The following is a 16,500-nucleotide window of genomic DNA, read 5'->3' on the forward strand; positions in this document are numbered from 1 at the left end:
TCTAGATGTTGCGAAACATGATCCCATGAGGTTCTCAATCCTCTAGTCTCACCGCAATGATTCCACATTTTAATGTCTACAGGATTAAACTGGTTGAGTACAAGATCATGATGGGTAGAACCGTTAACCATATGAAGAGAATGTCTGTGAGACTTTGAAGTAACAGGGGACTTTCATAAATTATGCTTGAAACTGTGGTAAAGATGTAAAAGTAGGAATAATTATTTATCCAGGATTGTACATTAAATATTCACATTTGACCACTAGAAGTTGGCAAAATAAAAGAAAAAGAAATATGTTTTTTTCTAGTCAGATAGTTGCTGACTACTGTCTGTTTCACTAATATCTTATTGTTTCAGTCCAATTTGGGGTTGCTATTTAGTTTCCTGCCAATGTAACAAGATATAAAGTCTTCTGGCAGCAGAGAAGGTCATTTGAAAAAGTCAGATCTCGACTCATCCATATGGAAATGGCAGGTCCAGGAACGTGGCTTCAAATAATCCAGAACTGTGGCCTGTAAGAGGTTACATGATTGTTAAAATTGAAATCATCAGTTATAGTTCTTATACAGTAGAATTCTCATTATAGAAAGAAAAAGAAAAAATACTTACACTGCTGGCTGGACAGTAACGCTGAGCATACCACTCTTGGGAGTAGAGACATAAGAGGACTCCTTGACCCAAGAAGAGAGAAGTCCACATAATCACATTCCAAATAGGGCCTTTTCGTCGGTCATGCAGAATGAAGTTAAAAAGCACTGAAAGAATAAAAGAATAATAATTGGGCATGGATACATTTTGCTTGTAGTCATGTGACAAAAGGAATAGACCAATAAACCCTGATGGGTTTCCATGGCAGCAGAAAGACCATCTTCAAAATGTGTTTTCATACAAGATTAGAGAAAAACACAGCATTAGGTTGGGTGGTAATGTCTGGATGGATTCCACAAAAACTTTGTTAAAATGCACTTAAATATTATCAGTGCCTATGCAATTACAACATGTGCTTGGAACGTCTAGAAAGCAATTATGTACAAATAACATATCTGGCTTGGGTATTTACTTACTTCCAAAGCACATAAAAAGAATGAAGAGGACTGGGTAGAAAAAGCCAAAGCAGATCCCAAGAACATACTCGTGAACCACAGCCGAGACGGTGAACACAGATAACATGGCTGCTGCTTTGAATCTTCTGCCAAACAACTTGAGGGATAAAGAGAGAGAACATGTATAAAAAGGATGTAATTATTAAACCTACCATTGGCTCTCTGTATCACTTTAAAAAGCAGATGTTTAGTAAGTGTACATCAGTCAACAACAAAAAAAGGTTTGCCTGCCTCTTGAGTTTAGCTCCACTGAGAGAACCAACCAGGAAGTTACAGGACCAGTTGTCTATTGAAATCTGCACTTTGCGTAAAATACAAAAAAGAAAAAAGAAAAAAAAAAAAAAAAGGAGGAGAACATGCAAAGCACTTCTAATTAAAGTTCCTTAAAGGGACACTGTAGTCACTATAATAATTTCATCTCTTTGCATTGGTTATAGTGCCTGGGGTGCCCTGGCACTGTCCCTCCATTCAGTGTTGCTCTATGTTTGTGCAGTATGCCATAAGAGTCCCTGGCCACCCACAGTCCGGCCCCTTCTGTATGTGTAGCAAAGCCAGAGATTACACACTTCCTTGTTGTCATACTCATTCATACTGTCAATTGGAGCTCTGACAGGCTAAAACCAAACAGCTGACATTCTCAGCGAATCACAGCTGCCTATTGCTGCTCAGGCTAATACTTCCTTATTAGCCAAAGCAGCACAGAGGAGATGGACTTGCTTAGCAATAAAACATTAAAAAAAACTGTTTAACCCCTTAAGGACACATGACGTGTGTGACATGTCATGATTCCCTTTTATTCCAGAAGTTTGGTCCTTAAGGGGTTAATGCTGGAAGAAATTATTACCGGGGGGACTCCAGACACGATAACCAGTTTAATGATATGAGGCACATACAGTGCTTACGGTGTCCCTTTAAGTGTTTGGAGTGTTCCTTTAAGGTAGAGAGCACTTACTGAAAGGAAGTCCCGGTAAGCATAGTAGTACAGCCAGTCATGAACCACCACATTCCAGGTCCGGTAATAATTGGCAAATGAGGTTGAATTCCACCAGTCCTGAAATTGAAAAACATTAAGATTTCTTGCTCAGCTACCTCTAAACATGTACTGCGCAACACATAAAGGAATCATTCAAAATTAATACATAATTATTAATATTATTATTATTATTATGGTTATTACCTCTGTACTGCACAAACAAAAACCAAAATAGACCAGCTTTTTTATTTTAATTGTTTAAAATACTCTTCCCATTTAAAACAACATTTTATGTTGGGTGTCCTGCATAAAGTGCAATAAAAAAAAAGTAAAAATCTTAAAAATAAAAAAGCATATGGGTGCAGTAGTAGTTTCATGGATTTCTCTGTCTGCTATTGTACGAAAATATATGGACATAAAATTGGCAGTTAAAACTAAATGGCCTCTTTGTCAGTCTCATCCAATCCTATGGAGAAGCATTGTGATTGGATCAGGCTACCACTTCTGATGATGTCAGCAGACTGCTTGTTTTTCAGATAACAAGAGACAAACAGCATGCAGAGTTGCAGCTTCAGGCTTGAATATAGTAAAATTTTTACTATATTTATGGAGGCATGAGGGGCCCAGACAGTGGTTTTAACACTATAGGGTCAGGAAAACGTGTTTGTGTTCCTGACCCTATAGTGATCCTTTAATGTCTTCCTTACTAGTTTTAGATCTAGGGTCTCTATTTCTTAACAAATGCCCCAACAGAAAACATATCTGCAATCCAGCACCAATATAGTCTCCCAACTGCATCCCAATCTGCCCACACGGAGATCATCACTAGTCATCAATAAATCCAATACTTCTCTCTGAGAAGCATTAGACACAGCGGTGCACCAAACGTCAAAAATTGAAGCACTTAAAGATGAAATGCCCCAAGTGGCTGCCTGACAGACAGCTCCCAGAGGAGTGTAATTGGTCAAATGTAAGCACTGCGGTTTCTCAAAAAAAAAAAAATGTTTAAAAAAAAAAACAAATGGCAGTGTTTTATTTTGCCAGAGAAAATGGATAGCATCTATAAACCTAAACAGTACACTAAAATGTAGGGAGTTTTTGGTAAATACCTGGGAATGTCCCTTTAAAACTATGAGGGTAGGGGGAGGGGAAAATAGGACTGCATCAAACTTCTAAAGTCATCACTAGTGAACAAACGCATACTTAGTGCGCATTGTACGAAACCTTAATTTAGATATAAAAACTTTAGTTAGGGTAATGGTTTTGTTTATGTATGGCATGCAACCACTGGGATAGTACGGTACAAGATCACTCACAACAACTCAAATTAGCACTGCACAATGCATTAAACCCATGCAAAAGAGGTTTTGTGAATATCATGTATAGCAAAAATGTTGTCTTGTTACCTTGTAAAACATTCTGTCTGCAAACCTCAGCATCTCTGCAAAGGCATTGAGCCAGCAATGCAGGAACGCAAAGAAAGCCAGGAAAAAAACCAGCACTCCTAAAAACAGGAGATCACGATTAGTGTACAGAAAATACACCTCAGATTACAGCTACTTGTTGGAAAAATTGTAAATACCTGGGAGAATGGAGTTAAAGATACAGAGTACCAAAACTCGCAGACTAAATGGCTCCTGGCTTATGTTGCGGAAAAGTGGGATACAGAGACGAACAAAGACATAGTAGGCATAGAAGAGGCATCCAAGCACCTGCATGACAAAAAGACAAAATAGTTGAGTTCTAGATTATCAATGTGATTTGTTAAATGATGACTCTAAATAAAAAAATAAAAAAAAACTACTATTTGCAATATTATTTGATTTGAAACAAACCTGATTACCAGAAATCAATTTTACAATCACTTGTATATTGTTTTTTTAAATAATGTATACCTGTGCTTCACAAACAATTTCATGTAGAAGCCAAACATCATACATGCTACGGGGTAGTCACAATTCTGCCATCAGTCAATTTAACATGCATAACCAATGGCACATACAGTAACCAATGTCAGACACTGCCTATTGGTGCAAGGAATTCCATGCAGCAGAAGGATATAGAAGAGTCAGCAAGATGCTGGCCCAACATCTCTAACATAACACTGCATCTGTCCCACAGTGCTGTCTTCTGTCCACATCCACTCTGCTGCTAAAGGGCAGCAAGGCAAGCTGAATGTCAAAGTAGGTGACATGGCCTAAATTATGTATGTGTGTGATGGCAGAAACCCTTTTCTCCTGATCTTATTGGTTCTACATTCTAGGTGGACCCAGCATTTAATATATATTTTTTGTTACAATATCTCATACTGTATAATAATTTTTACGTTCGGTCACAAACTTTCAAGCCGATTGTCCCCTTTCACGGTAATGGCAGCTCGCCAAAGTGTTGATTTGTTCTCCTATACTCATGGTACGTATGGTCTTTTTTTTTAATGGTGATCCAAAAATGCCGCTCCTTATGTATCAACTTACAACCTCCTTAAAAATTCCAACACCTTTATATTCTCACATAGGCGTTTCTCGTACTAATCTTGCAGTTACCCAGTTATAACGTAGTAACACATAATTCTAACCAATTTTATCTCTATATTTTTACCACACATAAACGATCTCCCCTACAAGCCGAATACAGGCCTCATGCCCCTGGTAACATCCAAGTTCCCCACGCTCCTTTCTCATACAACCACTAAGGTCCGTAAGACACTCGTCATGTCTATTCCCACTCATAGGTCACAGTCTCCATATACAAATCACCCCAACCTCAGAGGAACTCAAGGATCCTTAATCTACTCACTTGTACAGGTATAAATATTTCATTTTCCCCTACGTCCCTCGTATATGTTATTATTATTATGGCAAGAGTGTAACTCTTACTTATCCTCAGGTTGCCTACTTCTAGAACATCCGCAGGAATATCTGTCCCCATTTTTGCAGGTGAGTTTTTCACTCACAGTAGGATAACCCCACCCCCAAGTCCGGATCCTACATTACTCTCCATACATTCTTTTCTTAGAAAACACGGTAGTTCGTCCTTCCGATAGAGAAACCGCTTACTACCACAATTTAGGTACGTGCCAATCACCTGGTACCAATCTTACACCCATCCCATTCTTTGATAGGGTAAAGTCAACTGGCTGTCCTTTTCTACTACGTCCATCGCTAGCTGTAACTTAATCAATTTCTGTGAGGCCAACACCCATCCTCATATGGAGGTATTCGCCCCTCTGCCCAACGCATAGCTAGCGCCACACATCAAATCGGTTCTGGTTAACAGTTAGGGCCTCACCTCTAACGTCCATTAATATGGTCTTTTATACTGTCACGAGAGGCCAACGTTTCCGACACATAATTCGGTGAAACCAAGTTTACCGATAGAGAAGGTACAGCACATCATGGAAACTGTGGAATGTTTTCTTGCCAAGAACACGTGTACTAGGCACGTTGAACTTTGCAATGAGAATAATTCCACAGGGCCAGACATTTATTTCCCAATTGCTGTGCCTTCGTCCCCATCTTCATACAGACAATAGTATCACGTCTTTGGATGTGCACGCCAAAGTAGATTTACACATGTGGCTCAGGTTCTTGTCCCATTGGAATGGGAAACCATGTTCATTCCCCCAATCTCGGATCATTCCCCCGTAGTCTGGACTGATGCAGCAGTCCACACAAGGTTTCCAGCAATCCTTGGTGACTCCTGGTTCAGAGACTCATGGCCAGTCGAGACCCTCAGTCTACCCTTGTTCCACACAACTTTAGCTTTGTTTGAAGTCTACCTTATTGAGGCCGCCTCAAAGGCCTGGGGGCATCAGTGGAAGGGGAAAGCAGTTAAAATGTTTTTATGGCAATAAAGAAGCCTGTGACATCATTAACAAATCCCTCACGATCATGCAACTCATTAGACAGCTAACATGGTTGGCAGCTACACTACAGTTTGATATAACTTGCATACACATCCCCGGACGCATTAATAAAGCTGTTGATGAATTATCTCATGCTAATTTTCAGGATTTCTTCAAAGCACTACCAACAGCCAACAACACCCCTGTCAACACCCCCTAGTTCAAAGACTTAATCCTGGGCTAAAATCGCATATTGGCACAGAAGATTAAAGGCTAGCTCGGCCCTTTCGGCATTTACCATAAGTTTACCTCCGATTACCACATTAGCGACACTCATTCACTAGAATCCACAGTGGCGTTTATCTCTTTTTGCCACCTCAATTTAAAAATCTCTCTTAATACCATCAAGCTCTACCGACTGGCATCCAACATCACATCCTAAGCGCATTTGCCAGCACAAGCCCGTTTATGTCTTCTTACCCTGTCACAATGTCCCTGCTCATATCATCAAAAGTTTAGGTCGCAAGAAATCCACAACCTATGCCAGATATATTCCTCAGCCAGAGCAGGAATTAAGAATCGCATTTAAAAGAATTAGCATTGTAATGTGTATGAAATAAAGTATTTATATTTTTCAACTTTTTGCCCTCTTTTATTACAGGCCTACCTTATACGTTTGTTTTGGCACATCACAACCGACTTGTGTATACCTCTATCTTTTCATTATTACGGCTTATTGTCCCAGACTACAAATAGAAAGGCGGAGCCTGTAACTGTTGAAAAGGATACCTGGCTATTTAAACTCAGGCCCCCTCCATTACAGGACCGTAATGGCTGATTTCATCCCTCCCACCCCTCCCCTTTATTACTCTTTTATTATTAGAGGCCTACCTGATACGTCGGTTTTGGCACATCACAACCGACTTTTGCATACCTCTATCATTTCATTATTGCGGCCTATTGTCCCAGACTACAAATATATATTTGATAAGATAGGGGACGGGGACGGACAGACACGCGCATACACACACATACTAAAAGGAAATGTTAACAGATAGGTGGTAAGGTGGAGGCAGCTCCCCGCCTTTCAGCAATTGGGTTTTACATTCATCAATATTCAAAAATGTTACCACTGCAAATGTATTTCTTATTAGGAAAACAAATAAGTGTAGATGATAAAATACTACTTACCTGAGCAAATTTAGTAGCAACATAACTCCATCTTATGGATGGATTCCTATAAAGAGATAGAAGGAAAATCAGATCTTTAAATCTTTAAATGCTTCTTCCATTTTAGCATAATAAAAACAAAACCGATCATATTACCAACCCTTGCACCTCCCATCTCCCCCCCCCCATTTTGCATAACTGCCCTTTTCAAAGTACTACCTACCCAAATCGTTTTAAAAACGCTTCTACTGGTATGAGAAAATAGATTTCCATTAATGAAAAGTAAAGTCCAGGACAAGAACTCTAACTCTAGAAATCCATGCTGTGAAGCCGTTCGAGATAGTAGAAGTATAGGTATGGCCGATGACATTTAAGTGAAAGGCTAGAGCTGGTTGCTGCAGTTATTTTTACAGATTGCTGCATGAGACCCCCGAGCACCACAAGCTATTCAAGGAACTTGTTTTATTGCGCTTGGTGTGTCCCTTTAGTTTGCATAAAACTCTTAATTTTGATATACCATGAGAAATTCACTTGACTCCTTACTTTTGAGCTATAAATATTTAAATTTGCAAGGAGTAAGAGTTACTTTAGGATATGCTGCTGTAGATTGATGACATTTTGCATAGATCTTGCTTACCTTGGGTAATGATCACGATATATAAGGGTGGGAGCAAAGAGGAAATACAGGTATTGTGTAAGTTGTGGCACTGGAACAGCCGCTGAAATAAAAAGAAAAAAAAGAACATAAAAATTCATTCCATTCCTTGTATTCCCTCAGTATCACCAACATAACTCTGGAATTTCTTTAACATAATGGAAACTATTGGAAAGGGATCTTAATACCTACAAACATGTCATGTGCATCTAGATACTGTGTGTGGTCAATCAGAATTGGTGTAATGGCTACTTGTATGTTAAAGGGACACTATAGTCACTAAAACAACTTTAGCTTAATGAAGCAGTTCTGGTGTATAGAACATGCCTTTGCATTCTCACTGCTCAATTCACTGTCATTTAGGAGTTACATCACTTGTTTTGGTTTATGCAGCCCTAGCCACACTTCCCCTGGCTATGAAAAAAAACTGTTTTATTTTTCAATCAGACAGTAACTTACCTTAGATGTTTTTATCCCCTGCTCTTGAACTGTAATTACATACATGTGGCTCCTGCAAGGGCTAGCAAGCTATTTACAGAGCAGAAGATAAGATATTCTAAGTCAGACAGGCTGTGCTATAAAGGAAGTTTAAGCATTAGATGCCTCTTTACAGGAAGTGTTTAGGAAGGCTGTGTAAGTCACATGCAGGGGGTGTGATTAGGGCTGTATAAACAAAGTGATTTAACTCCTAAATGATACATGATTGAGCGGTGAGACTGCAGGGGCATTATTTATAGACCAAAACAGCTTCATTAAGCTAAAAGGTATTTTGGTGACTGTAGTGTCCCTTTAAGAGAGGTGGAATTTTATACATTTCTCTTTCTCAATTTACTCAAAAGTAAAAACACAAGTTATATGGGAACATTATTTTAATATTTTAATATTTAAGAATCACAAATGTATTTAATACATTTGCGATTATCGAAATCAACTGCACACAAACTTGTTAGTTTAATGGAAACTAGTTTGATTGCAGACCTTTTGAGGAGTCATCTGACCACTGTCAAGCTCACACAATGAGGTAGGAAATATTGAAGTGAGCAGTTTGTGTAAACAATATATGGGAGAGAGGTACAAGAAATACAGAGTTGTTAAGGTTAGGGAACAAGGTGAAGGGTTAGTGTTCGCAAAGAGGGAGAAGTTTAGGCTAGGGCTACATATAATAATAATACAAAAATTTATAAAAAGTTAGGGTTAAGAAAAGCTACTGTGCCATCTAAGAAGGATCCATTTTTCTATCTGTTGGTTATTAATAATAAGTATCCAATGTCTCAACAGTAATTAAATGGAAAGCACAGTTTACAAATCTTGCACCAGACTATCTTTTGTCACACACACCTCATCATTTTGTGAGAACTTAAATAATAGGAATAGTTTGATGGTAGTCAGTCATTTTCTTTCTCTGGTATTGCAGAATGTTGCTGTTCAAGTTGTATACTCAAGAAGAATCAGAGTACACAACAAAAGAAAAAAGGAGTAGGGGTGCAGTCATACGTTTGCTATGAGAGCTGTGGGTTTAATAATGAATTGCGAAGCGCTCTGAAGATAGGATATGGGTGGATTGGCAGGTCAGTCATTAGTTCAGGATATGGTTTTGCTACTCACCAGTTTTCTCCTTGGTGAATGAAAAGATTCGAGGAACATTTTCTCGTACAAACGAATGAGCCTTCATAATGAGCCGCACCTAAAAAGCCATCAATATGTTTGAGATAAAGATCTTGGCACAGTTCCGATGGGGTGCATTTCAATAGCAATATATAAATATTTACCTGTTCCAGAATGAGGATGAAGCGAGAAGCTGGGGGTAAATCATACTGCACCACAATGTATGCTGGGCCAAAGCCAATGATAAACAGCTGGAAAACGACGAAGAGAGTCCCAAAAATCAAAGAACGTGTAGTGCGATGAGAAGAAGCCTTGTACCCTCGGGCCCACGTGCAGAAGATGGCATACGGAATGATAAGTGTGCTTAAGAACATGCATAGCCATGAACAGACCACAATGGGAAATTTGCCAAAGGCGTAGACCAGAAGATCAAACTCCAACACCAGCCTGCAAGATAACATGCAAGAGGAAGTCAGCCATTACTCTACAAACAGACCATTGGAGTGAATTAAAGTAGGGAGGGAATCACACATTCATACCATAGTGTTCTATGATGTACATCACCCAGCTGGGGTTGTTCTATTCAATGAAACATAAATGAGTAATACATAGACTTGCACAGGTGATGTTCACTAGCATGACCTTTGAATACTTCCTCCCTCCCCCCCCCCCCCCCCCCCCCCTCTCTAATCAGTGCCACCGGCATGGCTTAATAACAATCCTGCCGCGTATCAGTAATTATATAAATGGTGAAATTATATAAATGGTGATAGGCCAGGGACTGATTAAAGGAACACTATAGGGTCAGGAACACAAACATGTATTCCTGACCCTATAGTGTTAAACCCACCATTTAGGTGGCTTGCCCCCCTCAGCCCTCTTACAATGAATTAGAACTCACCTTATTTGGCTGGCCCCGCCCCCGATCCTCCTCCTTGATGACATCAGAATTGCAGATTTTTAGCCAATCCAATGCATAAGGAAAGCACTGGATTGGCTAAAATCGGCAAGGAGGTGGGATGGGGGCGGGGCCAAACACTGTTTTGGCCAAATCAGCACTTCTTCATAGAGATGCATTGAGTCTGTATTTCTATGAGGAAAGTTCAGCGTCTGCCCCAGGAATCATCTCCAGTGCCCATCTAAGGAGTGGTCACTTGGAGGTGTCCCTAGGGGCAATGTAAACACTACCTTTTCTCTGATAGGCAGTGTTTGCATGAAAATGCTTGAAGGCAATGATTATACTCACCAGAACAACTACATTAAGCGGTAGTTGTTCTGGTGACAATAGTGTCCCTTTAATGCCTGAATATAGAAATTAACGAATGTAATGAAATCTGGCAGTCAGAATGAGTTGGAAAACCCAGATCTAACATTTTACCTTTGTATTAAAGGGTATGTTTCTGCATAAAAAAATATTGAAAATGGCGAATCTGATTCATAACGTGCATTACATTCCGTACAGAAAGCATCAACAGAAGGATAAAACCTCAAGGACAGCTGAACAGCAAGTAAACGCCAACTAACGGACGGAGTAAACATCTACACAAGTTAAATTTTCAATGCCACACTTGTGTGCACTAGAACAGGAAGAAATTAGGAAATTTGCAGCCGTTGACTGTGGTAAAAAACAAACAAAAAAAAAACAAAACACTTTTCTCTCTATCTAGAAGTAAGTTTCTCATCCTCTAGCTACTTGGTTCTCGAAACGCAGAGCACGGCAGATTATTTTAAGTCAGGGTAGTAGTCTATGATGGATGCTTTGAGAACAATACTAGTGATGAGATCACAGCCTGCATTTAGTAAAAGCACATATTAGAAGACACTCACAGCAGCTCCAACTGAGCAACAAAATGCAGTTGTGCTGGAGCAATAAGTTTAAAAAAAAAGAAACACACAAAAATATTTCCCAACATTCACACGTTTGACTTCCTCTAAAACTGCGTTCATAAAAACTGAACTCACCGTGCAGACGTTGTGGTTCACATTCAATTATGTGCAGAAATAATACAAATTTTCTCAGAAAAAGTGAACACATTAAAACATATACATTTAGAGAGATTGCCGCCTATAGATTTTCTATAAAACTCATAGCTCCCTCCCAGAACTGGATGGCCCAGCTGCTTTCACCTTGCTCCCAAATGACAATATTAGCATCCCATAATTCCTAGAGTGTAAGTGTATTGTAGTTCTTGTGGGACTACGTCAGGAGGGTGAGGGACAGCTGCCACCGCCTTTACATTTATGTTATGCTATACAGATGGTGTAGTATAAAGTGATTTGGTAAGATGTCAGACATCAGATTCAAATTTGAGAACATTGTTGGAAATACAGAGAATATTCTATTCCATTTACTGCAGGAACCAAAGGGTAACTGTTCTTACCTGCCCTGGTCAATACAGTCCACAACCAGAGTGCTGAGTATGAAGAGTATGAGAAGAGCAATAAACATGTGGTAGATGGTTCGGATGTGATTCACTTCGAATAGTTCACTGGTGGATAGGAGAGGACAATGTCAGTATGCATTGGCATAACAAATTTAACAGTCGACCAAATTAACAAATACATCCGGTAGCTCAATGGACAGTGATTTAATTAAATCCCAGAATGCAGAAAAAAACAAAATTATCAATGGAACATTATATCAAGTCTGTCCTTTTTTTTTTTGTGTGTGTGAAAAATCTATGTTCCTGTTGAATGGAAGTCATCAATCACTGTGAGCATTATATTCAACACACAGAGAGCCCAGCAGCCTACACCATTTAAAAAACAAACAAACAAACAAAAAAAATGTTTTACTTTTTTTTAAAATACCATAATCAAATTTAGAAAAGGCAATACGCTATACTATTGAGAATCCAAAGCTGAGAGATACCGTCAAGCCTCCTATATTAAAAGGTTACTCCAACCTTCATGACCACTTCTGCATGTGCAGAAATGCTGTCTATACAGAGTAATCTGCCCTTTTGTGCAGTGGTATAGTAGCACCCCTAGCACACAGGACGTAAGCAACCTAGTAGTCTTTTACGTGCTGTTTAATAGTAATTCTGTGCAAACATTACATCTGTAGTCAGCACACCCTACATACTAGCTTCTATTATTGCAGGCAGAGATGTGAAGGCCTCCCTCCCACTGTCCCATTCATATTGAATGAATAAGTTGAGCCTCACTCCATTTCCCTTTACTTAAAAGAATGCATTCAGTTTTCGTACCATGCCGCCATCCCTCCCCACATTTGATTGGACCATGGACCCATAAAGGATGATACACAATGAGGAAAGGGACGAATCAGAGAACCCAGGCACAGAGATGGATTAAAGGTAAGTTTGAATCTATTTTCATAGATTTATAGTTAATGAAATGGGGGGGCGGGAAGATTGAGTGACCAATGCCCAAGAGGGCAAATCAAATCCAAAACAGTAAGGGTTAGAATGAGCCCTTAATTGTACGAACTGTAACCCAGCAGTAGTTCTAAGGACAGCTAACATTTAATATATTTTAATTGTACACATTTTTCATTCCGGCACGGTCTGTATAAAAAATGTCTTGGGGCAAGACTGATTCAAAAGGTGTGGTGAAAAATCTAGCAATTGTTCAGTTTGATCCGAAAACATAAAAATCAGAAACATTCACTTACTCCAGCAGCGATCGCCTTGACACAAATAGCTTGCCATGTTCAGGAGGTGGCCTTAAGCTGAAAAGAAAAAACAAACATTGTGCGCAATGAGCCAATATAAGCAGAAATAATATTATTGTGACCTAGATTAGCTACTATCGAATTTGCCTAATTTTTCTAAAAATGTGAGTTTATTTAACATCCACTGACAGATACTAGAGGAGAGTAATGCAATACACAAGTAGTGGATTAAAAAGCTAAAAGCCAGCAAACTGAACATATTGGGTTTTTATTCCAAGCAAAAGCGAGTGTTTGTTTTCTTACACCCTGTCCGCAGGGCTCAACATTTTTATTCGTCCACCTGCGAGCCCTTGAGAGTAGACATATATTATAGGTTCTGCTCACTGGTTACCCAATTATCTTCAGGTCTTTTCAACCACTTAGTAGGTGGGTGCCTAGAACCCCTGTAGCTTCTTATAAAAACGGATTCAAAAAAGTGATATGTGGAAGGAGTTTTCACACCAAAACTTTATATTGGATGTGCTATAAAGGTTTACAAAAGCTGAATGAGCCAATAGATTCCTCATTGCTACATTCCAAAATTAACCGTAGAACCACAGAACATTAATTATGTGTCTTCCGTCCAAGAGTTCTCTCAAAAGGTAAGACAAGCAGCATTTTGTCCAAAAAAAAAAAAAGTTTTTTTTTTTTTTATTTTTTTTTTATCTTTTACCGCATCTCCTTCAAGTTTCTTTTCTAAAATGTACGATCGTGCTCAGACTATGGGCCAGCCCAAATTTAGTTCAGCACATTTAAATTTCAATTGCACATTATTGATACCAATTTAGATAGATCAAGAAAAACAGAGATAGATGTATTATGAAATGACAGACTAACTTGAAACAAACAAAAAAAAATGAAAACATAAAAGGAGCTTGGATGAAAATATAACTTTTTCATAAAGTGCCAAGGAACTGGTCAAAATATTGTCATTGTGGATGTGCTTGCCTAAGTAAAGGATTTGTTTTAACCTCAGAATGTAATCAGACAGACTACAAATTGTGTGAGCTTATTCAGGCCCAGCCTCCCACATATCAATGTGTATAATTTTATAACAAGACACGGAGGCTCATATTGCATATCCCTTTCTTTACTGTTGACAAATAGCAGCAAAGGAAACAAACAGAATGAAAAAAAAGAATGAACATGTGATAACATAGGCCCCTCCCCCTCAGGTCCCAGTATAACAGGCAGCACTTCCCTTCCATTTCTCTCTTTCTTTGCTGCTCTGACACAAAGATAAGTACATGCCATATTTTCTCCTCATATTTCTCTTATATACTGATTTGTTCATTGATAATTTTCTCTTATTTACTTGTATTGATTTAGTCTTTTTATTTCTAAGGTTAGTATTTGTCTCTTTATACACTCGCCTCAGGGCCCAGACCTCCCCTGCTTATGTAGTCTTGTCTCCTGTCTGTTTCTTCTGCTCGAGCGCCTTTTCTGCGCACTCCTTCTTGTTTCATAGTTTTACCGCGTATCTCGCGGGTGCCGCGAATCCCGCGAGATTCCCGGCGGCCATTTTCTGACATCCGGTCCCTACCTCTTAGTGTGTCACTGGTCTGGGCCCTGGTGAGAGCGTTTTTTCCTTGCTTAGTTTGTTTGGGTGACTAACCCATACGTCCTTTATTTTTCCTATTACCTTGCTAGTTTCCACATCATGCCTAAACCCAGACTATCTGCTGGGTCCGCTCACTCTGGGGAGTCGGATACCCCAGTAATCAGAACTGAGGCCCCTGTCACCTCAGATATTTCGCCTTCTATGGCGGATGGAAATACCCACCCCGGTGGACCACAGTTTCTAGCGCTACAGCGCTCAGTAACAGACGCCATTATGGCTGCTATGGGGTCTATGTCCTCCACCCTCTCCCACACCATTTCACAAGCCCTCTTGCCCCGTCCTTCAGACGAGCAACTCTCGGGCACCTTGACACCCCAGGGAGAGGTGTCTAAAGAGGATTTCAAAAAGGCTGCCCGTAAGTCCAAACACTCCTCTGCCTCCAGAAACACCATGACTGGCGTACCTTCGGCCGCCCCATAAAAGCGTGTCCCATCCACGCAAAAGAGCCTTTCCGCGCCAGGCAGAACGGGCGCGGCTATGGAAATGTGCCAAAGCACAGATTGAGAGCGACACCGACTCAGAAATCGGGTCAAATGAGGAGGCTATGAACGAGTCAGATACCGACTCTGATGCGGATTCCGCCGATGGCGCTCTTGACCTCCTTTCCTCTGCTCAGGCAGAGATGCCCGGAGGCGAGACAGGGACCAGGAACCCTGCAGCTGCGGGGCCCTCCCTCGTGGATCCTTCGGGGGTCCCACTCTTCGACCCGGATGACCTTCACCATCCGAGGTCGGCGGAGTGGCTCCCGGCCGACCACGTTGCCACATACCTGGAAAATTGGGTCAGAAAACCCTTAAGCAAGGCGGCCCGCAACAAATTGAGGGCGGAGTGTCCTAGGCCTCTGGTGCCCAACAAGGTGTGTGACACCCCAGAGGTTGACCCTAAAATGACTCAGTTCCTCACTAAACTGGGCTAGAATCCCCGTAAAGGACTGGAGTCCGCTTTGAAGTCCTGCCAGGACAAGCACCTGGACATATTCGGGCCTTTGGCCAAACTATTTGACTTGGCGGAAGACGCCAGAGCGGAGAACCGCATGGTCGACCCTGAAGACCTTAGAGGTTGGGTCCAGAGAGCAATTTGTATTGCTGGGAGCGTAAATACCTCCCTATCTATTGAAAGGCGTAAAGCCATATTATTCAAAATTGAGCCCAAACTGGCCAACCTCGCCCTTACGGAGGCGGGCAAAGACGCCCAAGGACTCCTCTTCGGAGATTCCTTCATTAAAGATTTAGGGCGTTTTGTGGGAGCATTCACGGCTCTAGACAAGGCCCAAGCCTCCATGAGGCGAGTATTCCAGGGGCGGGTCTCTACCAGGGCCGGCAGACTCAGGAGCCGTCTGTCCGGCCGCAACTACCCCCAATCCCGTGGCACGGGAAGAGGCTCCTTTCAACACTATAACCAGTACCAGGAGACCTCCCGCCCCATGTTTTTTCCATCCCGCGGACGTCAATGGCGATCCAGAGGCCTTCGGGGTAACCCAAGCTCAAGACGACCATACGGTGAGTTGCCTTATACCACACATTTCTTCTCCGGGTTACATAGGGGGCAGACTCCAACATTTTTTCCCAGCCTGGTCACAAATCACTTCAGATCCCTGGGTACTGACCACTATTCGGGGCTTCAATATAGAACTCACCTGCCGCCCCACACACATTCCCCCTCCTCGACCGATCCACTTTTCCCTCCAGGATCGCGGTCGGATCGACGAAGAACTTTCAACCCTCCGGTTCAAAGGGGCTATCGAACTAGCAACCCCCAACCCTGCGGGCGTAATAAGCAATATCTTCCTAGTGGAAAAGAAAGGCGGCCAATTGAGGCCAGTCATAAATTTGCGCCCCCTCAATGCCGTAGTCA

General features: G+C 41.0%; 1 protein-coding gene across 4 annotated transcripts in view; it reads right to left on the reverse strand.

Moving 5' to 3' along the window:
• Positions 1-283: 283 nt before the first annotated feature.
• The window catches only part of SOAT1 (sterol O-acyltransferase 1), a 38,386-nt gene continuing 22,169 nt past the window's right edge, over positions 284-16,500 (reverse strand). For all 4 annotated transcript variants that reach the window (XM_063428327.1, XM_063428324.1, XM_063428325.1 and 1 more), the window contains 12 exons: positions 12,987-13,043; positions 11,734-11,841; positions 9,517-9,799; positions 9,353-9,431; positions 7,730-7,811; positions 7,114-7,159; positions 3,661-3,790; positions 3,485-3,582; positions 2,058-2,156; positions 1,067-1,202; positions 612-757; positions 284-514 (listed from right to left, as the gene is read on the reverse strand). In XM_063428327.1, coding sequence (XP_063284397.1) covers positions 431-514; positions 612-757; positions 1,067-1,202; positions 2,058-2,156; positions 3,485-3,582; positions 3,661-3,790; positions 7,114-7,159; positions 7,730-7,811; positions 9,353-9,431; positions 9,517-9,799; positions 11,734-11,841; positions 12,987-13,043 — 1,348 coding nt within the window. In that variant the 3' untranslated portion in view covers positions 284-430. The remainder of the gene's footprint in view (positions 515-611; positions 758-1,066; positions 1,203-2,057; positions 2,157-3,484; positions 3,583-3,660; positions 3,791-7,113; positions 7,160-7,729; positions 7,812-9,352; positions 9,432-9,516; positions 9,800-11,733; positions 11,842-12,986; positions 13,044-16,500) is intronic.

This window comes from Pelobates fuscus, chromosome 7 (genome assembly GCF_036172605.1).
Source record: "Pelobates fuscus isolate aPelFus1 chromosome 7, aPelFus1.pri, whole genome shotgun sequence".
NCBI classification, from domain to species: domain Eukaryota; kingdom Metazoa; phylum Chordata; class Amphibia; order Anura; family Pelobatidae; genus Pelobates; species Pelobates fuscus.